Source organism: Hoplias malabaricus, chromosome 11 (genome assembly GCF_029633855.1).
Source record: "Hoplias malabaricus isolate fHopMal1 chromosome 11, fHopMal1.hap1, whole genome shotgun sequence".
NCBI classification, from domain to species: Eukaryota; Metazoa; Chordata; class Actinopteri; order Characiformes; family Erythrinidae; genus Hoplias; species Hoplias malabaricus.
The window spans coordinates 29,449,951-29,474,619 of NC_089810.1; the positions used below are offsets into that span (position 1 = coordinate 29,449,951).

Below are 24,669 nucleotides of genomic sequence, written 5' to 3' on the forward strand. Positions count from 1 at the left end.
ATTCATCCAGATGTGTGTGAACCCAGGTCAAATATATGCTGGTAATTAAGAGCATTATCCAGCAATATAAGCTTCAGTTTGTCTGTGCTCAAACCAATTCTCACCAATATAAGGCACTATTTTCAAACATGTTTTTGTGCTTAATTGTTTTTCTTTATATTAGTAAAGTAGTAGTACCATGTAGTGGAACATGCAATTTCACTACACTGTCCTTTAATCAAGGGGGTAGTTAAATACCCTCCTCCTCTAAAGGCTACAGTTCATTTCTGCAGTTCTGAGCCCAGAGTGGCAACGAGATGTCTCCTTAGTACAGGTCAGTAAAGCATCTCAATACTTCCAAAGTTGTAATTTAAGGTAAAATTATATTTAGTCTTCCTTTATAGGTTTTGAAAAACGTAATCATTGTATATAGTATATAGTAATATTGTAAAACAGAGTTTAAGAAGCGAATAAAGCTTGGTTTCTGAGGTGTTTTCACGAGCAGTTTTCTTTCAGGGAAGCCCTACGTCATAAGCCGTCGCCCATGTGCTGGAATCACGTGACCGGCCGGCGCTGAGAGTATGGGCTAGTGCAGACTGAGTGTGGTTGTGTTTGTGTAGAGCATTTGTAGATTGTGGAGAGAAATAGAGGAATAACGGGCTTCCAGTTAATTTTGCGAAGGATAAGGAAAGCTTTAGGGCGGCTCTTCGAACTGAGAGTCTTTAAATATCTACAGAATAGAGGCTTAATTCCAACCCTTGTTACTCTGTGTTGACTGTGCACATACAAAGGTGAGTACAGCCATATATATTCTAATTAACTTGCTTTAAATAATAAATTACTGACAAATTCTGGACTTTTTCCGAGTGTCTCCAAACAGCCACACGTCTACTCAAGTATATTAGGGAGTAAAGGACTCCTCTCAGTTCTGTAATTGTATTAATTATGCATTAAATCAACCACCTTTTTTCTGCAGTGCATTCATAGCCCATTTTATAAACTCCACTGACTATACAGGAGCACATTCTACATCTGCCATTACAAACTGTAGGCCATCCCATTAAATCCCATTTCACCGTTTTTCAATTGTCAGGACCACCAAAGTGCAGGTATGACTTGGCTGGTGGATCATTTTCAGCGCTGCAGTGACACTGATTTGGTGGGAAAGTGTTAGTGTATGTTGCACAAGTGGATCAGACACAGAAGTGCTGCCAGAGACTTTAAATACAGTGTCCACTAACTGTCCACTCTTGCCTTGTTGACAGACAGTGGCTCATTTGTTGCTGCACAGTTTGTATTGGTCATCCTTTAGTCCTTCATCAGTGGTCACTGGATACTGGCTATAGGATGCTGTTGGCTGATTATTTTGGGTTGGTGAACTATTCTTAGTCCAACATTGGTATTGTGGTGTTTTTAAATCTCAAGCAGCACTGCTGTGTCTTATCCACTCATACCATCACAACACCTCACAAATCACAATCACAAATGCCTATTTCCATCACTTGAGGAAAAAAATAATCATTTAGTAAATATATAATTACGATATATTTTGTATATTTTGTATCTCATAATACAGACCTATGTTTTTTCATTATTATGAGACTACCACTACTAAATTAAAGAGTTATAGAATGCTACTAGATATTTTCTCATTATTATGATCTACTAAATGGCTATATATTTTTCAAATTGTAAGAAAACAGGCTTCTGTAATTTTGTGCTTGAAATTGTGTGCTAATTCTCTTTATTTTTACCGACTAGGAGTGTAGAGTGTCTTTCCATTACTTTGTACAATGAGCTACAGAGGTGGGAGCAGCAGGAGAGGATGGAGAGGAGGAGGAGGAGGAGGAGGGGGGTGGAGAGGAGACAGAGGGAAGCAATGGGGAAGTAGTGGAAGCTGGAGCAACTCAGGCTTGGAAGATGAGGAGGAACACAGCCAAGGAAGAGGAGGAGGAAGGGGGAAACACCCTCCTCACCTGAAAGGAAAGGAAATAGGACTGTGGTATGCAAAATGGGGAGGCATCAAAAGAAACAAGGCAGAGAGAAAGTCGGTGAGTGGTTAATGTTTTTATGTGACTTCACAGAGTTTATTAACTCACCGTATTTTGGCATGACAAAACCAGTTATGAATGCTTGAAAGGTTAAAACAGCTGTGAACAGCTGCTGATAACTTTATTAAGGCAGTGTCCCAATTGTCCCAAAACTTAATACTAATTCTAAGTAGTTTTTGAGAATGTAGTATAGAAGTCAAAGTTGAGTATTAAAAATCCACAATGCGCATTTTAAATCAGTCTGTTTTTGAGTATAATAATAATGGAAACGGTAAGAGAGGAGCTTCTAACCCAAGTAGTGCTCTACTCAATACACTTCATGGACTGTAAAAGTAATAGCCTACTACTACACTCAGACAGTGCACTAAATGTTAGACAGAGCGATGTGAAGCTCATGTCAAACATTCATTCATTCATTCTTTCACTGTCTGTAACCGCTTATCCAGTTCAGGGTTACAGTTGGTCCAGAGCCTACCCAGAATCACTGAGCACAAGGCAGGAACACACCCTGGAGGGGGTGACTATGGGAGGAAAGGAGCATTTTGGAGTTGTTTTGCATTCTCGTATCAATGTGGATATTTTTAAAACATTGCTGGTGTTAAAGGTATTTTTATATGAAAATGAAAAGTTTCATGCAGGTAATGATGTTTATTTAAATATGTCCGTATAAGCATGAACTGAGTTATCACATAACATTAGCTGTTGGTTTGACTAGATCATGCCCAGGTATAATCTGCCATCCAGAAAATGCATATCACTGACTAGTGCTGGGTGATATGAGTGCAAATCAGTATTATGATTAATTGTACATTTTACCACGATTACCATTAATAAACGATTATTTTGCTTTTGTATTTTTGACTCTCATAGTTCAGTGACCAGGCTTGTAATGTAAATATGCTGCATTATTAAATATAGGATATTTTTCTTAATGTTGCTAGTAGCTTGTTTGTCTCTTGTTTTTGGACCACTGTCGATTTAATTATAGTCAAAACACAGCATGTCCAAACCACAGATGCTGTATTTTTCTTTGATACTAGCTGCTCGATTCTCTTGGTCAGCCTTGCCGTTTAGGTTGCTTCCATATGGCAGATAGGGGCAGAAGCATGTGTCTACAGCTTGGTAGCGTAGTTTTAAAGGGACAGTACCTGAACACACAGTGTGTACATAACAGAATAAAAATAATCGATATAGACAAAATTATGTAGATTTGAAATTCTGAATGTCGATTTTGTTTAATTTTCGATTAATTGCCAGCCCATTCACAGACTTGACAAAAGGAGGATACATGTGTGTAGTGCTGGGCGATATGAGCACAAATCAATGTCATGATTAATTGTACATTTTACTACGATTGCAATTAATGAACGATTATTTTGTTTTTGTATTTTTGACCCTCATAGTTCAGTGATGAGGCTTGTACTGTAAATATGCTCCAGTATTAAAACTGGGACATTTTTTCTAACGCGGTTTGGAGCTTGTTCCTCTCTTGTTTTTTCTAAATGTTTACATTTGACTTCTTTTTGTTCAGTGTCGACTTAATTATAGTCAAAACACAACACGTCCAAACCACAGACGCTGTGTTTTTCATAACAGAATAAAAATAATCTGTATAAAAGATATAGACAAGATTATGTTGATTAGAAGTTCTGATAGTCAATTTTGATTAGGTTTTGATTAATTGCCCAGCCTACATGTGTGCCTCAAGGCTGCATTGTTATTAACGTAAATTTGTAATGATTTTAACCTTGCTGATAGTATATCCAAGTTGATGTGGAGGAGAATGCAAATACTGTAAGAGTGTGACCTAATTTGCTTTGGAATGCATTTAAATTCAATGAATTTGTGGATATTTTTTGCTCTTTTAAAGAGAAGTGCTATGTGTGTTATTTCAGTCTCATGATGTACCCTTAAACACATAAACAAACAACAATAATTAACATATTAAAGTAAAAAAGCTTGTATTGGAATCTGTATAGTTTTGGCAATTGTGTATCAGAATTGGATCGAAAAAAAACAAAAAACATGGTGTGTAGCATTGCAACTGCAGCTTGGTATGATGTACATTGTCCTAGCGTCATTTGCTTCAATTCATCACGTCATGTTACTAGGGCACATTGTAGTATGTAATATTTTGTGTACTAGCCTCCTAAACTCATTACATTAAGATAAGTGCATAGTAAATACTTTACAGTATTAGTGTATAGGACACAATTGGGACACAGCCTAAATGTTCCAGATTTTTTTGTAGGATTTTACTATATAATATTGTTTTCTATTAAATTACTTGATTTAAACTGGTGGCTAGAATTGCTCTGACATCCTAGGTGGTTGCTAAAATATGTTAGTTGAGTAGTTAAGTAGTTTAAATGGTGTTTCAGGGTTTTGATTGCTTTAATATTTCAAGTACTTGCTATAATATTGCATCACAACTGCATTGGTATTCAAGGTTTGGGCAAGGGTGTTGCTAGTTGTTTGTTAAATTGCTAGTTAATTGCTGCTAGACTAATGCTGAATTGTTTTTTTTAATGTTATTTTAATATGCTTCCTGTGATGTTTCTAAAAATCATTTGTCAAAAAGGATTGAAAAATATGTCTGTGCATGATGAAATTCCAGTAAAAAAAACATAAACAAAACAAGCCCTCATAGCTGTAGTGACAGGTTTTTCTGTCTGTCTTCAGAGGGCTATGGTTCAGATGGATGAGTCAAGAGAGCAACACATCACACAGCTGCTGAATTCAGTTCAGAGAGGACCATCTGAGCAAGCCCACCCCTCTGCCTTTCCATTTGGGCAGGAGAAGCAGGAACCTAGTGGGCACAGGTGAGCACAGATGAGCTTCAAATAACTGTACTTTTATCTGGTGTTGGTTGTACATTGTGAAGCCATCATTGTAAGTATTGTAAAGCGCTAGTGAACTTATTTACTTGCTGCTTACGGTAAGCTGCTTATTTCTGTCAGTTACTTTGATGGGGATGATCCCCCAGCACAGCAGGAGAAAACTGTGAAAGTGGCAAAAATGGAGCTGAAGGCTAAAGAAAAGGAGGAGATGATAAAAGTGAAGGAGGAACCTCATGACAGAGATCTGGAATACTTGTTTCAAGATTTAGTTCAAAGGCCTTCACTTGACGAAGAGCTGATGAGTGATTTTCAGACTAAAAAGGAAAATCCCAAATACCTGGACATGCTGGTGAGACATCATCTCTGTGTTTATAATTGGAAATGTCTTTATAATTTAGGCTGTATTAAGGATGCAATAAATTATTTTGTACGTTTGAAAATAATGAAATTCCTTGTAAGATATTAAGAAGAAATAGGAGTATGACCATGTTGTGTCATGCAATTTTTATGTATGTCTAAATGATAAATGCTAGCTATTGAGCAATGCCATGCAGTCACCAAGTGTCACAATATGTTTAATGTGTTTTCTTAACATGAATTTTGCATAATAACATTGGCCAAATGCTCTAAATGGAAGTCTCATTGTGAGCAAATTCTTCTCAGTCACTATTGTTTTCGTATTGTGTTTTCTAGAAATTCAGAGAGAAGCTGCCTTCATATGGCATGAGAAGGGTAAAGTACATAACTTAATTTTACATATTCATTCATATACGTCATCTCAGTTAAACCCCTTTGACACAGGCACTGTAAACCAGCAATGTTCCTCTTGCCTGGAGGAGCTGTTTGTGTGGATGCAAACATCTGTCCCAAACTTCACACAGACTTTATCCTCCTAGTGCCCTAGTAAAGACTCTGGGTAATTTTGTGAAGAATCTCGCTGTATCTCCTGCATGTGCTGTACAGGCCCCGCCCCGTGCCATGTGCTGCATGTCTGAAAGGACCAATCCGGGACATCTCCAGACCTGATACTCCAGAGTTTGTTTAGAGTTCATGTGTGAAAGGTGCTTTAGGGTAATGGTGTGTCTAAAGCCTACCCAGTATCATTGGGTGCAAAGCAGGAACACACCCTGGTGCCAGTCCATTATAGGGAAACAAACACCCATTCACAACTTTAGACAGTTTCACATAGCCAATGCGCCTACCAACATGTGTTTTTGGATTGTTGGGGGAAACCGGATACACTTGAGGAAACCCAAACAGACAAGTGAAGAACACAACAAACTCCTCACAAACCTAAGGCGAGAATTGGACCCAGGACCTCTGGAATCTGGAGCTCTGTGGAAGCTACACTACTTGTACCACATGTTAAGGCCAATGAGTTTTGTTTAGCCTTCAAACAGTAGGATCTTTGTTGCTTCAGCTCTGCACTTTGTCTGCTGAAGAACATCCATTTTAAGGCCAAATGAAAGCAGGGCATCTGATTATATTGACTGCCCGCAAAAAGTATTTATGGAATTAAATTTTTTTTCTTAAATTAAATCATAAATGCCATTTAAACATCTTAAAAATTTAACAAGCCTTTATAACAAATTACAAAAGGCAACAGTGATCTTTTAGAGCTATTGAAGATGACTGATATACTAATTCTGATTGAGAGAAGGCAAAATAAGTTTGGATACAATTGGCATTTTTTTTTCACTATTTATATATAATATTTTTTCAGTATTTATATATAAGTGGCAGGTAACTTCGGTCCTTATATTTTTGTTAAAATTGCATATTAATGTTTACAATATGACCCCATCCACAAAGCCCAGCAGTAAACACATCTATACTGTGTGATCACAGGAATTGGTGGAGCTAATAGAAGCGAACCGCGTGGTGGTGGTCAGTGGTGAAACTGGCTGCGGTAAAACTACGCAAGTCACACAGTTTATCCTGGACGACTACATCCAGCGAGGAGTTGGCTCCCTCTGCAGAGTGGTGTGCACACAGCCACGACGAATCAGCGCCATATCTGTGAGTACGACCATGCTAAATTTTGTACAAATTATTTATTTTTTAATTCAGAAAACTTCCATGCAACCTGGAAACAGGTGAAGATTTTAGCACAGTTGATGAATCAGCTTCTGTTATGGTCTCAAGCACTGACTATTACTGCCTCATGATCAACATCTTGTTTGCTGCTTAATCCATTTCAGGGTCATGGTGTATTAGTGCCTCATTTAAATTTTATTTACAAAAAGCACACCCTAATTTGTGCAGATGTTTTGTTAGTAAGACAACAAAAAGATGGAATCCCGAGGGTTGTGAGCCAATGAATGTGCTCAAAGTCAAAACTTAAGTTGGAACTGTGTATGCTGACTGCACATTGTAGCTTTCAAATTACAATGAGAACAAAATGTGAAATAAACAAAATATGTTGGATAGATTTAATGATTTTGTATGATGTTTGTAGCAATCATTTTCATGTGAGTATTTTCCCGAAATAGCAGTGTATTATTATTGCAGTGTATTAGGTGCTGAAAAAGCACTAGCTGTGGTATTTGTTTTACAGTTTTTGACATGGTTAAAAGGAGGTCCTCAGGTTACGTCAGTCCCGAGTTACGATGTTTCATGGTTACGATACATCTCCCATTTACTGTATAAAGCCTTGTTTTGACTTAAGTGGTTTTGCGTCGTAAACATCGTAACGCGAACTTCGTGTTTGCTGTGTTAGGATAAGTGCTTACAGTATGTTATTTACGTACAGTATGTACGTATGTTCTGACTTACACCAAAAATCGGTTTACGACGCGATGTAGGAAAGGATCAACGTCGTAAGTCGAGGACCGCCTGTGTGTGTATATATATATATATATATATATATATATATTATTACGCAGTCACACAGCTCCAGGGACCTGGAGGTTGTGGATTCGATTCTCGCTCCGGGTGACTGTCTGTGAGGAGTGTGTTCTCCCCGTGTCTGCGTGGGTTTCCTCTGGGTGCTCCGGTTTCCTCCCACCAAACACATGTTGGTAGGTGAATTGGTGACTCAAAAGTGTCCGTAGGTGTGAGTGTGTGGGTGAATGTGTGTGTTGCCCTGTGAAGGACTGGCGCCCCCTCCAGAGTGTATTCCTGCCTTGCGCCTAGTGATTCCAGGTAGGCTCTGGACCCACTGCAACCCGTAACTGGATAAGCGGTTACAGATAATGAATGAATTAATTAATGAATGTTTGGTAGATTATTTCATTGTTGTGACAATGCTTCTTGGTGATAAATCTTATAATTTTGGAAAGCATGTTAATTTCCCTTTTAAATGTTGCCACATTTGTAAGGAGCATGCATTTGTGGGATGAGCAGTAGAGCTGAGTATGTGGGTTGCGCCCATGAAAAGTTTGCCAAATCCTCTCTGCCAGTGCCAAACATCTTACTTTGCTGTTGCTACTGACACTTGTTTTGAGGCAGCTAATTGGCAGCATCTGTGAGCATGGGCCCTGCTACAGTGGTCAGAAGAATGGGAAGCCATCCCACAGCAGTGTGTGACCAGGCTGGTGACCAGCATGGGAAGGAGGTGCCAGACTGTTGTGGCTGTGTATACTTCTTCCACACGCTACTGAGGCTCCTGTTTGTTAAATGAATAATTTTGTTAAATTTTCAATATGTGTTGTTTCTTCAAAATTCAATCATCCAGTCAACAAACACCAAACAAATCACCAAATGGCAGAATATGCTGCTTGGCATTGGCAGAGAGGATTTGGCCAATTTTTATCAGCGCAACCAACAAACTCAGCTCTACTTCTCATCCAACAAATGTGTGTTCCTTACAAATGTGCCACCATTTCAAAGGGAAATTAACAGGCTTTATGACTGTATAAGATTTACACCATTAGATTTATACCATTAAATTAAGCAGCAGCTTGGATGCAGGCAGTTATGGCCCATCCCTTTAGGGATGTAATGATACCAGAAATGTATAAGTCATTACCAGTACCACTAAAATTACACAATTCTCGATGCCAATTTTGATACCACGACAAAAAGATTAAGACAATGAAACGAATGCAAGTCAACATAAAGGCTTTTATTTAAGTCTTTATTTAAGTCTTTTTCCAGCAAGAAATAAAGGTTCAAATTTGTTAATAATTGTTTTTTTTTTCAATTGTTTTGTTTACTGTTGTTTCTAACACAGTACTCTATCTCTTTTAAAACCGTGTTGGAAGGTGGGAGCTTCACCCTGATTGGCTGTAGAGTGAGGCAAACTTCGTCACACCCCTCCTGTGATTAAATGGTTTAAGTGGGTTTAAGGCAGCTAGTTAAAGAAATCTAAGCTTTGAAAACCTATTTAATGTCTTAATTATTGTTTGTTGAGCTTTTGGTTGCCAAATAAAACCATTTGAACCCCAGTACCCTGGAGATGTGTGACAGTGACACTGCCTCAAAAACACCACATTACAAAAATAAAAATGTTACAGAAACATGCGTTTTTTTATGGATATTTTCTGAAAATGTGTACATTTACTAGGCATATTCATGTTTCTTTTCTTTTTTGCACATTAAGGAGATCAGATGAAACATCATGTGTGTGAATGTAATGATGAGGAAGACTAAAACTGATAGTAGGCTCTAATACCTCGTTTAACTGCCTCTAGCCTGAATACAAAATGAGTTTTGGGCATGGGTGCATACAGGTTTCTTACGGCATCCTGCTGCACATTTGCCTGCACATGTTGCAGATGGGCTAGTAGATTCTGCACATTCGTGGGTTGCCAAAGGTGGTGACTGGAAGTGACTGGCTGTTGTATGTGATGGCTCCCCAGATCATCACACCAGATTTTGGAGCAGTGTTTCACCCCACAGCAAAGACAATACTGAAGCTCTCACTACAAGGCCTTGTAGTAGTGTCATCGGATCTCTCAATGTCAACTGAGCAAAATGTCTTTGTGTGCACCATAGAGTTGTCTAGCAGTCAATGGTCTCTCACCAAGAGGTACACTACCCAAAAAATAGCCTCTGAGAGCCTTTCTGAGAAGGCAGTGGGGAAAGCATTTCTGTGGGTTTTTGTGGAAAGACCCTGTGTCTAATTTAGACAACACATGTAATTATTTAAATATCTGCCTAAGACATAACTGCACGCTGACCAGAAATATTCATTTTTTATGATTTTTTAATTAAATTTATTTGTGTTTATGAGTGTGGATTTCGATTTGTATATTTGAATCCCTTTGAATAAGTTGTCATACATGGACCTGAATGAAGTATATAAAATGTCTGTGTGTGCAGGTGGCAGAGAGGGTTGCAGCCGAGAGGGCAGAGCATGTTGGAGAAGGGAAATCCTGTGGGTATCAGATTCGTCTGCAGAGGTGAGTGTGTAAGCATGGCTCAGTGGTCACTAGAGCATTGCTGGTTTCAGTCCCTGCTGTGACACAGTGAGTGATTCACGGAGTCCAATTATCCTGTAAAGTGTGGACTGTGGAGTCTTAGGGGAAGCACTAGACAGTGACTGGTTTTCAACATGAGTGAAAATCCTCGTGGAAAAGAGAAGAAAAGTGAAAAACAAGACAGAGAATGAGAATAGAGTAGTAGCTGCATGGGCTCAGCTGCTAGTATTTCTCTTTCTGTCACAGCAGAGGATTTTATTGCTTGATTGAAAGGTTGATTGACTGATTTTTTTAGCGACAGATGTTGTTTTGTTGTTGGGGTGTAAATATTATCCACAGGACTTTGCAAATTTGGCAAAACTATTAATATCACAGCTCCTGGATGATGCAGTTTATTTCACGTTGCCACGATCCCCAGGGATGTCTCAGCCATCTGTGGCCAAGACTCAGGATATAAAACGTCTCCCTGCCTTTCAAAAGATAAAAGATCTCCCAGTTTTTGAATGGCCCTACCTCCCATACCAAAGTGGAGTCCTGATAACTGGGGTAACAAGTTAAGTGCGTCAATGTGTAGCAAGTATTTGTAAAGCATAATGGGTTTTTGGAAATTTTGTGGAAACTTGCTTAGTATTCCAGGTTTCAGTATGGATGCTGTACTGTCTCTGGTTGAGTCACATATATATATAAAGAGGTTGTTTTACAAAATGGTTTGGTATTGTTATAAAATGATCAAAACCAAATGAACTGTTTGCGATTCATGACTGAATGAATGATTTCCTAAAGAATCACAACTGAACCAGTTTCTGGGTAAGATTTATAAATGTGGAGCACAGATATAGACATGTTCTAAGACTGGACAATCGACTTTCGCAACTTATAATCAATACTAATATTACCTATATTGATTGTATTGATTTTTCTTTTAATTCTGTTCAACATTTATTTAATTATCTTTTTATTTGTTTTTAATTCTATTTATATGTTCACCATTGTGTGTTCTTGTAATGTCCCACACTACCGTACCTTGTAGGTTAGTAGTGATTCTGCCCCATCCAATCTGACACATGGCAAAGCCTATAAACAGACTCAGACCGAGCAGCTAGTCTGTCGTGTGGGTGTGAGAGAGAGATAGATATATAGATATGAACATTTGGTCTCCTGCTCCCCAAAAAGAACCAATTATCCCACTGACCAAAAAGTGTGAAAGTGTGATCTCTCTCTCTCTCTCTCTCACACACACAAATACACACCCTATTGCTCTTAAAATCTTTTTCATTTCAGGTTTCATCTCCCTGCCTCTCTCATGTCCTCCTTGTTAAAGAGGATTTGGATGTCCTGTTCTTTCTCTCTCTCTCTCTCTCTCTCTCTCTCTCTAATTTATTCTCTGTAATTTACTGCTGTGGTTTAATTACTGTTTGGAGGAGAGTTTATTGTGAGAACCATCTGCCTCTTACTTGCCAGTTTCTCTGAGGTCTGATTATTACTTAGCTCAGAGCACACAAAGGTTTGGAACATTTCTGTGAGGGTTTAATGTTGTTCAGCCACAAGAGCTGTAGTGGAGTCAGATTGTACCTGATCTCAAAATCTATAGTAAAGAATTTCCTAGAAGAGAACAGGCTGTTACTTAAGAACAGGGCGATCAACTAAAGGCTGATTTGTTGGTGGGTTTAACCCCAGTTCAGAATCTAGTCTTCCACTGCATGGAAACTGCTACTCAACTTAATTCTATTTGGCTTTTTTTTCTTATCCATTAGGTAAATAAGTAATTCTCAGTTCTCTGCAACTGTGGTTCCAAGCGAGGCATGTAAGGACAAAACTGTGATGTGTAAACATTGCAGAGCACTAATTGGCCAGAGAGACTTGTCAATTACAATGAAATGTAAACATCCAGCACAAACTAGCCATCTGTAAAATCTCCAAGCTACAGCAGAGACCACATTTGGTTTTTATGGTTATGACTTAAAATGGCAGCTTGTTAAATTATGTTGTGGAAGAGCTTCTTGGATTGGTGGCCAATGAAAGACTGCAGCCTAAGGCTGGACGATACAGGCAAAATTTATATCACATATATTTCATAATTTCTGTCCATACGATATAATTCCAGTATCAATAGGAACATTATAAAGGCCACAGAGAAACAGCCAAGAACAAAGGAGAAACATCATCATCAAACATAAACCTTCTGGCTTTGTCAATATTAATATTATTAAAATAACTTTAAAATTGAGTGTAGTGAACTGACGGAAACGCTATGCAATGTGTGTCAGTCATTGACTGATGATGTAAATATGATGTAAAATTGTATATTGAAATATTGAAAATTATATAATTATTGAAACATTTTATATTGTGATTATATATTGATATTGAATTAATGTCCAGCCCTACTTCAGCAAGAGCTGAACAGTGCAACAAGGAATGGAAAAACTTTTCTGTCTGAACCCATGAGCTGCTAAACTGTGTTTAGTCTCAAAAAACAACAACAACAGGCAAATACACATTGAATTAACAATACTTAATATTTCTGCTGCCATTTTGGTTGTTGTTTCAGCCTGTGGTTCCCAGTAAACATGGCATTTGCAATGTCAGGGGGTGGGGGTGTTGTAGTGGGAAATGAATCAGGTACCAGGCACCAAAAAGCGAGGAGAGTAGGTACCTTCCAGTGGAAAAGCACCATGGATTTTTCCATAGTAAACAGAATGTAAATTCAGAAGAACAGTGTTGAATGATTTAGTCTGTGGTTTGACTGTCATTCAGATTATTCAGTCTTCCAATAAAGGCTTTATTTACACATAAAAGAAGAGGAAAGAAGGGGAAGAGTAAGAAAGTGAGAAAGAAGGTGTGTGTGTGGGGGGGGTGGGGGGGGTGGTATGTGTATAAAAGAATAAGAAAAATAAGAGGAGAGGAAAAGCCAGGTCAAGCACCTGGACTGCTTCAGGCATTCTTAGCATTACAGCTCTGGTCACACTCACTAGACCTCCCTCTCTCTCTCTCTCTCTCCTCTCTCCTCTCTCTCTCTCCTCTCTCTCTCCTCTCTTGGGTACAGGGAACAAGGTTAGAGAGAGATGGAGATTGATAAACAATGGAGAAAAAACATAAATAGAGGCAAAAGGATGGAGTGACCTAAAGAAACTCCGTTTGAGGAAAGGCAATGGATATAGAGGAGAGAGAAGAGGAGGGGGTGGCTGAGTGAATAATGAGGAAAGGAGGCAGGTGGAAATTGGAGAGCTGCTGGGACTGCTGAAAAGAGATTTGGGGTGTTCAGAGAGGAATAGAGGTGCCAGAAAGGAGAGAGAGAGAGAGAGAAAGGATAAGATTTAGAGTAAGGATGGTTTTGACACACAGCTGGAACATTTTTGGGGCAAGGAAATCCGTGTCATGGTAGCATTTAGCATGTTTACAGGTTTCCTGAATATTGAAACCTGCAGTATTGTCAATAGCAGTCCAATATTTCTTATTTAAAACCTGATATGCTTTTATTGATAACTCACATGCACTTAACATGTAGTTAACACTGCACAAGATATACACAATTAAGTGTCACATTTTATTGGGATCATTTACATATAGCTAACATCTGTGATATTATTATAACATATTGTGTATTGTGATATTGATTTATGTCTTGTATTGAACATCCCTAGCTCTGCAAGGTTTTGCATTCACACAGCAGGGAAAATTGACCCAAATCCTGTTTCTTTATATATGTGGCTGTGTGAACAGCTAAAAATCGCATTGAATCTGATTTTTTTTAAAAATCAGGTTAGGGCCATTTTCATATGTGATATTGAAATTTGATCCATATCTAATCTGTGGCAATGCGACTCTGTCTGAACAGCCAGAATGGAATTCTTGTGAATTTTACTTCACTCCATTGCCATTGATAATGAACCAAATATTAGGGAAACAAAAAACTTGTGAAACTTCTTAATCCAGGTTCCTGTAGAAATTGGTATTAAGGTTTTTATTTAAATTTAACAAAAAATCAGATTTGGGCCACTTTTTCCTGATGTGTGAACATAGCCTCATCATTTTGACATTAAAATGTGAGAAATAGATGAGAAACTTCTGGCTTTGAGTAAATGTATTAAACTTGTTGCTCTTTGATCTGATTTAGTGGCAGGAACTTTTATTCTATAATAAATGTTTTTTACTTTTTGTTGTGAAGATGTGATCTCATTTCTTTGGCGAAGACTGTAATAAAATCTTCTATCTTGTTTCACGTCACGACCTCGGGCGTCTCCATCCTCCTCCTCTGGGCTCTGTTATCCAGCCGGTTACCACGGAAACAAGGCTCTGTGTTGTATTGTACGACGGGAATTATCCTTCAGTGGCTGCGCTCTGATCCGTGAGTGTGTCCCCCCTCTCTTTCTCAAACACACATACAAACACTGTCTCTTACTACACACGTTTTCTCTCTTTCTCCCATGTTCTCTATATTTCAGTCTCTCTCACTCTCGTCTTGGTTTCTCCCTCACACTACACTCTTTCATGCTTTTTCTCTCTCTCCACCTCTCTCTCTATCTCTCTTTCATTCATATTCTAAATGTAGTGCTCACTTTAATGACCTCAATGTTTCTCTACAGTGTTGCCAGAGAAGTTGATAGTAAGGTGGTAATAACAGAACAGTGCTGCCAGTTAATTACAATAATGACTCAACTTGTAAAGTAGTGTTTTGTGAGTAAACAGTTTGAAACATTAATAACCGAAAGAATGTCAGTATTATATGTGACGACCATGTTCTTTTTCTTTTCTTTTTTTTTTTTCTTAAATATAAGTCCTAGGTATAGTTTATACAGTTTTATAAAGAAATTAGATGGTAGTTTTACTGAAGGTCTTTGAGAATCTGAGAATCGCACTTTTTTTTTCATGCAAAAGCTCATGTTTTTTTTTTTTTTTTTTTTTATTAAACGTAAACTCTTTTTTTAGTACATTGATTTCTTTACAGACATGCAGTTATTATTTTTTTGTAACATTATTATTATTATTATTGGTAAAATAAATCTAAAATATTTTTGTACTGACTCAGTAACGCAGAATTCATTAAATAAGTATCTAAACAGAATATAGACTCAAAAAATAGGGTGCCAACAACTTTTGCACAGTACTGTATATGTTTCACCCAATATTCCCCCAATATTCAATTCAGGCAGGATTAGTATAACCTGTGGCTAGTTTTACTGCACTTTTTAAAGTAGATAAGTGACTAGGAATCTTTCCTGAAACAGAAACATGCACTCTGGGAAAAATAACTGTTATAACTAATTAGTCTATTGTGACACAATTAAAACTACTGAGTTATGCAGAGAATTATTTCTTTACCCCATGTCCACAGGTAAAACTAACCTTGTCTGAATAGGGCTTTACACAATAATTAATTTTAAGACATTCTCCCAGTTTTGTCCCATTTTATGGACACTGCTGCAAAATTAAAATTTGTCATTATTGCCAAAATTGTCAAAAACAAACAAGCAAAAAACCCTAAAATGAAGTGTTAATACACTATGTTCACGATTGCTATAATCTAAATCACCATCTTCTAAACATCTAAACCAAAACTCACATTTAATTGTGGCTACAACATTGTCCCCAAGATCAGAGCAAATTGATGCACATGCAGTAGTCACAGCTAAGAACAGCTCATAGCCAGCATCAATACTGCTTTACTCATTTAACATTGGCTCGCAGGGAGGTTGATGTGTTTTAGATGTTAGAGACTTTTATTACTCACAAAATCTGTTTGTTTTAGTGCTGAGATACTGACTGACTTTTTTTTGAGCCCTGAAATCTTTCCCTGAGTAGCTGTAATGAAGGGAAATTTGCCTGTTTCGGCACAAAATGCATTTGATTGTGTTTTGTCTGGGCGTTTAGTGTGTGTTTTTAACAAATTCTACCTTCAGGGACTCAGTGGGATGTTTGTCCCATCTTGTGTAATTTTTGTTTATTGACTGGACCCGCACACAGAGCACAGTAGGTAGAAAAGCTTTGTCCAAACGTTGGTACCGCATTATAATTGGGATGTCTACTTTGTGGGAGGTTCTTTTGGGATTTTTTTTTTTTTTGGTATCCAGACATGAGTTTTATTTACTCTCAGCTTTCTATTCCGTTCATTAGGCCAGAGCTCTGTGTTTAGGAAAGTCCTAATGAGGTTTGAGGTCTCAGCAGCACTGATTGCACCGGTGAGTTCAGACAAACTGCTGGGAGTCTGTTTGAAAGCAGGATTGATTTGGATTAGCTTGCAAGGCCCCACTGTTTTCTCTGGTTGTTGAACATGTTAATTTGGCAGGCAACGCTCTGTTGGTGAATGTATTTATAGTAGAGCAGTCTAGGTCTGTTACTATAAGAACTTAGCAATGACCTGACCTAAAGAATCTTGGGCTCTTACCATTAAGCTCTTAAGGAGCCCTAGAAATGCTCATTATCCATGATTTTTTCCATCTTAAAGAAATAATTATAGAGAGGTTTAGTTCAGGACGAAATCTGCAGTGTGTGTAGTTCTTTCAACTGTACAATCATAATTCTGCAGTGATTTTACTCCAGTATGTCTGTAGTATATATGGGCTTTTTGGTCCAACAATAGTAATTGTAAAGTGACTTTAAGCCAGTTTGTATTTACAGTGGATGTAAGTTGTCCAGTCCAGCATAGCTGCAGTAACTGTGGGTGTCTACCCTATAAATGTTAAGACCCGCCTACACATATCCAGATAGTTTTAAAAACAGAGATTTTTCTCCCTCCATTTTTGAAAATATCACCATCCAGAAGAGAACAAATTTTCTGCATTAACTGCAGTATTATGCCAGTCCAGTAGGGGAGCATAGTACCTCTTGAAGAGAGACAAGAAGCATGAGAGAAACACAGAGGTTTAAACCCAAATCCATAGCCCCTATGTAGTGAAATATGCAAGTTATGAATTTACTGAATCCAGATCTAAATTGTGCACTACATATTTCTAATACAACATAATTTATATTTACTCATGTGGGAATCTGAAATCTAGTGCTATGTGGATGTTTAACTGTAGTTTTATGACTTACGTAGTTCATTTAATAGGGAATGAGGAGCTATTTGAATATAAGCCTAAAACATGCTAAATGCTGTATGGATTAGCGTTTTCGAAAAAGCTTTGTTTATCCGTAAACACAACACCACTGAGTTTTCAAAACCTCATTATGTTCATTAACCTGAGTGTTACTGAAAACCTCTTTTCAGTGACTTAAAACATAATTTCTGAAGCCAAAATGCAGACAAAATCCTTTGTTTTTAAAAATACCACAGAGCTTTAGGCTGTTTTATTTCGCATTAACCAGGTGTAGGGCCAGCTTAAATAACACTAGATTGAATTGGATTATCAAGGACAGAATCTCTGCTCTCCCTGTTACAGCTCAGTGAATCATCACAATGACTTTGGAGCTGTAGTTATAAGGAAAAAATGCTACCTATAGTACTTTTTAAATACTTGTTAATGTTATTTAAAACTGTGACAAAAAAACAAAAAGATAATTGACAGCATATTTTCACAAGTAAACTAGATGAGAATTAAATAAAATATATATTTAAACATTTGAAGACAAAGGATGAAAATGTTTTACCTATTAAAATGAATTAAAACTACATTGTATTCTGAAAACAAATTAAAGCATCATCATTTTTAATTAAAAAATGAGAAAATCATAAGGAAATAATAACAGAAAAATGCTGTGTCTGTTTACTGTTGTGAGGGCAACCAGAAGAGTCGACTAAAAGAATAGACCAAAGAATAATTTTTTTGAACATCTAGATTTCTGTCCTAAAAAACCCTCTTTTGTTTCTCACAGCCCTGCGTCATAGGGAAGATATTAAATTTGGATATTTTAGAGTACATTCAGAGTGTTGTTTCAAAGCCGACATGCTGCAGTGTCTCTGTGCACAGTGAGAGTGTCTGGCCAGAATAAAGTTACACTAAATGTGTTCAGTGAAGAGTAGCCTGCTCCTAAGGCACCATTTCTTATCAGCTGTTGCCAATGATTCATTGAGTCAATGATTCATGAATCTGGTTCAATTAAACATAAAATGTTAAATAAATGCAATACATATTTCAATATTGGATATATATTAATTATATATATATATATATATGTATATATATATATATATATATAATGTCAACGTATTCAAATTTACCAATTTTAAGCTATTGTTTATGAACATAATATGTCTAAAATAGTAAAATCTTTAAAAATATGTGATTAAATTAGGATATTTTTTTTTTATTTATTTGACTAAAACAAGACTAAAATGTTTTTGGTTAATGCCAACTGAAACTAGACTAAAATGAATAATACTTAAATACCTAAAATGAGACTAAAACTGATACACATATTAAGCACAAGATTAAAATTGAAACTCAAAAAATACTCCAAAATTAACAGAATCTGAGCCTGTCTTCCGTATATGAGCCAAAGTCTGGAGAATGCTGTTTCTCCCTTTTTCTCACTCTTTCTCTCCTCATTTGATCCATCTCTATGCCATTGACGAGACAGCATTGTTTTATCATCCCGCCACAGGTCTGTTGTATATTGGATTAGGAAACCACACACACGAATACATTTAAGCACACACACAGCTGCATAACAATAAACTATGGTAACAATAAAGCAGTCACAGGCTCGCTGGAGTCAGAGCCTTTGTTTTGGAGGAGAAGCTGCAGACGCTAGATACCTCCAGCTTTCTCTGCTTCTCATTTGTCTCAACAAACCCTCTGCATTCATTTCAGCCCCCCGGCCAGTGAGGAATTATGTGCTTTTTTGTGTCGTATTGCATTTAATGTTGTTTGCCTCTTGACATATTTTCTACGCAGCTATAGACACCCCAGGTTAAAATATTCCTCAGCAGAACACTGGAGGTTTCCTTTTGCTGTACCTTTGGATGTTTGTCTTGCCCTTTTAGAACAAGAAAAGCTGTCTCTGCCTCCTGCTTTTTCCGTTCTATCTAAAAGTAATGTATTACACTGAAGGATCACTGGATTAGGAACACCTACCTTGTATCTACACTAATTATCCATTTTATCAGCTCCACTGACCATAGAGCTGCACTTTGTTGTTCTACAATAATAGACTAGTCCACCTGTTTCCCTGCATACATTCTTATCCACATTTCACCCTGGTCTTCAATGGTCAGGACCCCCACAAGTCCACCACAGAGCAGGTATGATGTGGGTGGTGGATCATTTTCAGAATTGCAGTCACTCTGACGTGGTTGTAGTGTGTTAGTGTGTGTTGGGCTGGTATGAGTGGATCAGACACAGCAAAGCTGCTTGAGTTTTTTAAGTGTCCAGTGTTCACTCACTGTCCTCTCTGTTAGACACACCTACATAGTTGATCCACCTTATAGATGTAAAGCCAGAGACTGTATCTGTTGCAGCACAGTTTGTGCTGGTCATTCCCTAATCCTTCATCAGTGGTCACAGGATGCTTTTGGTTGGTGAACTATGCTACTGTCTCTGACTTTACATCTACAAGGTGGACCAACAAAGTAGATGTGTCTAACAAGGAACAGTGAGTGGACATGGACACTGGTTAAAAAGTTTAAGCAGCATTGCTGTATCTGAATAACATACATGACACACACTAACTAACCACCATGTAAGAATGATCCACCAATCATACTTACTCTGTGGTGTTCCTGACCTTTGAAGAGCAGGGTGAAATGGAGAATGAAATGGAATGAGAGAAACGGGTGGAATACAGTCTGTAATTGTAGAACTACAAAGTGTAGGTATTACTAATCCAGTAATCATTCAGTGTATTTCATGGTTGCTTTTAGTAGGTCAGACAAGCTTTGAGAAGAATACATTAACATGAATTCTCTACAGCTTAATAACATATTATTGGTAACTCAAATTTTTATATCAAATTTATTGATTACAAATAAGCCTAGTTTATTTTGTAAAGATAACTGTCAGAGTAGGAGTGTAGAGAATTACAGTGTAAAGAATTAGAATGTTTGAACTTATCTATCCATGCTAACCTAGCTATAAATCCTGAGCTGCCACATGCACTTGACCAAATATTTAGACCAAAACATTAGTGTGCTTTTTTGTTGTTGTTTTTTTTTTTTTTTTGCCAGGTTACCATAATCTTATTTCCTTGTTTGTTTTCAGGTGTTTGTCCACTATCAGTCACTTGGTTCTAGATGAGATTCATGAGCGGAGTCTGCAGTCTGATGTTCTTCTGACTATTGTAAAGGATCTGCTGAGGTCCAGAGATGACCTCAAGGTTGTGCTCATGAGTGCCACGCTAAACGCTGAGAAATTCAGCAAGTACTTTGGTGAGTGAACATTGGTTTGCATACAATTAAAAAAAAAAAAAAAACATTTATTTACATTTATAAGATTTATGCCCAGTTTTATTACCCAATCAATTGGTTGTTCTCACCAATTTGTGTTCCAGTTTGGTGCTTTATATGAATGGCATTGTCTAGTTGTTGTTATGATGTGATATTGTGGTACAGGAAAATGTAGGATAGAGCTAATAAATTTAGAAAAAAATGTAGTTATAAAAGATTTCCTTGATTTATTGCATTAAACAATTCTTTTTAACAATTGAAAAGGCAATTGATTTTCAATTAATTCAGCGGGAGTTGAAAATAAACGTAACAGCTGCATGCTTTGTATTATATATACGTGTTCTTTGTCATTTTATTTAAAATTAATTCTAGATTATTCTAATGCCAAGAAGGCCAAAAGGTTTTGTCGAGTTAAAGAATCACAAATATTTATTTATTGAATTTCACAGGTTACTTTAATATAAGTTTTTTTAGGTAACAAAAGTAGTATATAAATTTAGTGATCAAAATCAGATTCGAAAAAATAGAGCATAAAGCATTTTTTGGATAATACAATATATTTGAATGGTTATAGACATGTACACCATATTGTACACTCAGGGTTCCTTTTAATGGTGCAATAGTTCCATAACAGCAAAGCCATTTGAGGTAGAACGTCTAAATTCTGCTAGCAGATATTTAGCATGTCATAGCTTCATCCTCTTTCCAAAACAATTTTGTGGACAAAAGGACTTGCAGATTAATTTAGAGAAGTTTAAATACTGTCGTAAGCCGGGGTACAAACATTAGCATCAGCTTAATGGTGCCTTTCCACTGCATGGTCTCTACATGACTTGACTCTTTTGCTTTTTCTTTACCTAAATCTGGTTCCTGTTACCTGGAAGCAGGTACTTTTTAGTCTTTGCTCGCTCCCGGTTCTAGACAATAGTCTGGACTACATGTGATGTGAGGGTGGGTGGCCCGAAGCTAAAGGAGCTTGTTTTAGCAGATCTCATGGAGTTTGACAAACATTTTCTCACTACTTTCTTTTACAATAATATTTCAAAGTCACTAACCCACATGAAACAAAACCATTTTAGCTAAACCAAGGATACCTTTAGTCTCTGCAGCTTTGTGGCAAAAGCCAGTTCTTTCACATGTGCCCTTCAAAATGTTCATTAGTCAATCAGTCAGTAGGTGAAAATGCCTCTTATTGGCTGGCCCGCTAGGCAATCCAGCAAGTAATAGTGAGCTTAGTCATATGCAAATTAGGCATTCAAATATGGGATAATGTAGAAATGATACCCCATTTTCAATTCTAAGCAATGACAAACATTATTTCCAGTCTATTGGCCAGAACTTCTGAGCTCTCAGGCAGAATGACTTTGTCTAATGAATTATATGGGTGTTTGGGCAAAATGACTGTATCCTATTTTCAGTCTAGCGATGAATGTTTAACTTGTGAAACAGCAGGTGTGAAATCCACTCATTAAAACGTGCTATGCTTCGTAAAAGAAAGTTAAGTAGCAGGAGTTAATGTAAAATTAATTATCCAAATAATGGCTTTGAATACAGACCCAAAAAAAAATGAATCTAATTTTTAAAGTTGTTCTTCCAGGAAACTGCCCCATGATTCATATCCCTGGCTACACTTACCCAGTCAAAGAGTACAAGATGGAGGACATTGTGGAGATGCTCAGGTGATCACATTTTAAAATTCTTCTTTTTTTTCTGAGCTTTAAAAATAATGTATGCACATAGCAGGTATTAATACATTTATATGAAGTCCCCCTCCAGTCATGGATGAAATCCCTGTTAATCAGAATTAGAGAATTACATCATTATTTCCAAGAAAACAAATAAATCCACTTAAAAGTGGCTTAGATGTAAATCTACAACTTTAAATTCATTTAGTACATACAGGTCCCTACTCCATCTCCGCTTGACAAGTCTGGAGGATGTTTTCAGAGAATCTGAAAGTCTTAAATGCAAAATCAATGTGATCCTGATGAAGATGTATTTACAGTAGTAGTTCATTAAAAGAATTCTCTTTCACCAACTGGTGGCTTTAGTCAGTCTGTCCAACTGACCGGCCTACAGTTAGGCCTATGTAATATGGGAAAAAAATTATTTGAAATGTATGTCTCCGGTGTGTTTTCAGGTTCCGGCCACAGCAGCAGGACCGTCGGCCTCAGCATGACCGTCGGACAAAGGGCCGGAAGCGCTTCATGCAGGGGCAATACACCTGGCCTGAGAAAGAGCAGAAAGAGGAAGAGTATATGGAGAGCTGGCCCAGCTTCACTCGCTCGCTAAGAGATAGGTCTGTCTACAATAAACACACACACACAAAAAGATTTGAAATACTGACCAAATCAGTTCTGGTATTCGTCTTTGGAACTTCTTTGAATTTCCATTACTGATCTCATTCATCCTAGGTTGTACGAACATCTCCATGTTGGCATCAAGTCATTGTCCTGAAGCTGACATGGCATTGCCTTTTGACCTCTGTGATTGACAGGTACTCAGACAGCACCATCGAAGCCCTGGAGATATTGGACGAAGAAGACCGCATCAATCTGGACCTGATAGTTGCGCTCATTCGCCACATTGTGCTGAACGAAGAGGTGAGTGTGTTTGTGTGTGTTTACCAACCTGAGTACGATTAGCAATTAAAGCAATTTGTTTTATGGCACTTTTCCACTGCTGGGGGTGAAAACAACCCTAACAGCCCACCAAAATGATCAGTTTAACGCTGATTTTGGCTTAGGAGAGAGGATGGAAGTTGAAAACAAATAAAAATAGTCAAAAGACGATTCACTTGACTTTGTGCCGACAGATATGAGGCTTTATCCTCTAAATATGTGTGATTTGAGCCTCAGTTCGCGGTCTGTGCTGTGGTGCTGTTTAGTTATGCCATTTATGTTTTTTTTAGTTCTTTATTTATATCGAATATTTATTTAGTTATGCATGTTTATTGTCAAAACATGTCAGTGTGTGCTGTCGCACAAACACCACAAAAACCTTTCACTCAACTTAATGCTAACAGCCTCCCCCCAGTTATACTGTACAGTGTGTTAATATTTTATGATGTTTTGAGAAAGGTGGATACTTCCTATCCCTACTAGACATCATATTAGATTTTATTCGACACACAAAGCAGCTAAAATTACACTATGATCATCTGAAGAGGTACAAGATTAGTCGGAGATGAAAGAACCTGGACAGTGTAACAAAGAATGGAAAAACTCTAGTGATCTTTCGGAACTGATGCATGTTTAATCCCAAAACAATGGCACACACAATATATAAACAACACTTAATATAACCGCCAACATTGTTGTGGTTTCTAAAGCCTGTGGGAGCCATTGTAGTGGATAACCAGCCAGTAGAGTTGTGTAGGGTCGAATAGAATAGGTACCATATGGTGAAAAAGCTAAGTAAATTTGCAGTGTGGCTTCACACATTATTTAGCAAAGTAGTTTAGACTGCATAATGGCACCTCCTTGTGGAGAATGCTCAGCCTGCTAGATGTGAGTGAGTCGTTTTATGTCTAAATATACCTTCTCTAATATTGATTTGATCAGCATATTTCATTCATTCATTGTCTGAGACCACTTATCCAGTTCAGGGTCTCAGTGGGTCCGGTGCCTACCACAGGGATAACACACCACACTCCTCACAGATAGTCACCCGGAGGAAACCCACGCAGACACAGGGAGAACACACCACACTCCTCACAGACAGTCACCCGGAGGAAAACCATGCAGACACAGGGAAAACACACCACACTCCTCACAGACAGTCACCCGGAGGAAAACCACGCAGACACAGGGAGAACACACCACACTCTTCACAGACAGTCACCCGGAGGAAACCCACGCAGACACAGGGAGAACACACCACACACCTCACAGACAGTCACCTGGAGCGGGAACCCACAACCTCCAGGTCCCTGAAGCTGTGTGACGGTGACACTACCTGCTGAGCCGCTGTGCCGCCTGATCAGCATATTTACTAATTTTAAAATACACTTCAGGAAGAATAGGGGACAATGCAGCTTCTAATGTTTTAATAATTAATCCAAGAATGGAGCCACTAATGCCCAGACAGAACTAAACGATTGAAGCTCTGAC

The 24,669-nt window shown here is 37.8% G+C and overlaps 1 protein-coding gene across 1 annotated transcript in view; it reads left to right on the forward strand.

The window, feature by feature from the left end:
* The first annotated feature begins 564 nt into the window (after positions 1-564).
* Positions 565-24,669, forward strand: part of dhx36 (DEAH (Asp-Glu-Ala-His) box polypeptide 36) — a 72,930-nt gene continuing 48,825 nt past the window's right edge. The window contains exons 1-12 of the mRNA XM_066685790.1: positions 565-770; positions 1,741-2,030; positions 4,713-4,852; positions 4,991-5,219; positions 5,564-5,602; positions 6,719-6,889; positions 10,136-10,215; positions 14,507-14,581; positions 20,373-20,539; positions 22,155-22,236; positions 22,698-22,856; positions 23,055-23,160. Coding sequence (XP_066541887.1) covers positions 1,773-2,030; positions 4,713-4,852; positions 4,991-5,219; positions 5,564-5,602; positions 6,719-6,889; positions 10,136-10,215; positions 14,507-14,581; positions 20,373-20,539; positions 22,155-22,236; positions 22,698-22,856; positions 23,055-23,160 — 1,506 coding nt within the window. The 5' untranslated portion in view covers positions 565-770; positions 1,741-1,772. The remainder of the gene's footprint in view (positions 771-1,740; positions 2,031-4,712; positions 4,853-4,990; positions 5,220-5,563; positions 5,603-6,718; positions 6,890-10,135; positions 10,216-14,506; positions 14,582-20,372; positions 20,540-22,154; positions 22,237-22,697; positions 22,857-23,054; positions 23,161-24,669) is intronic.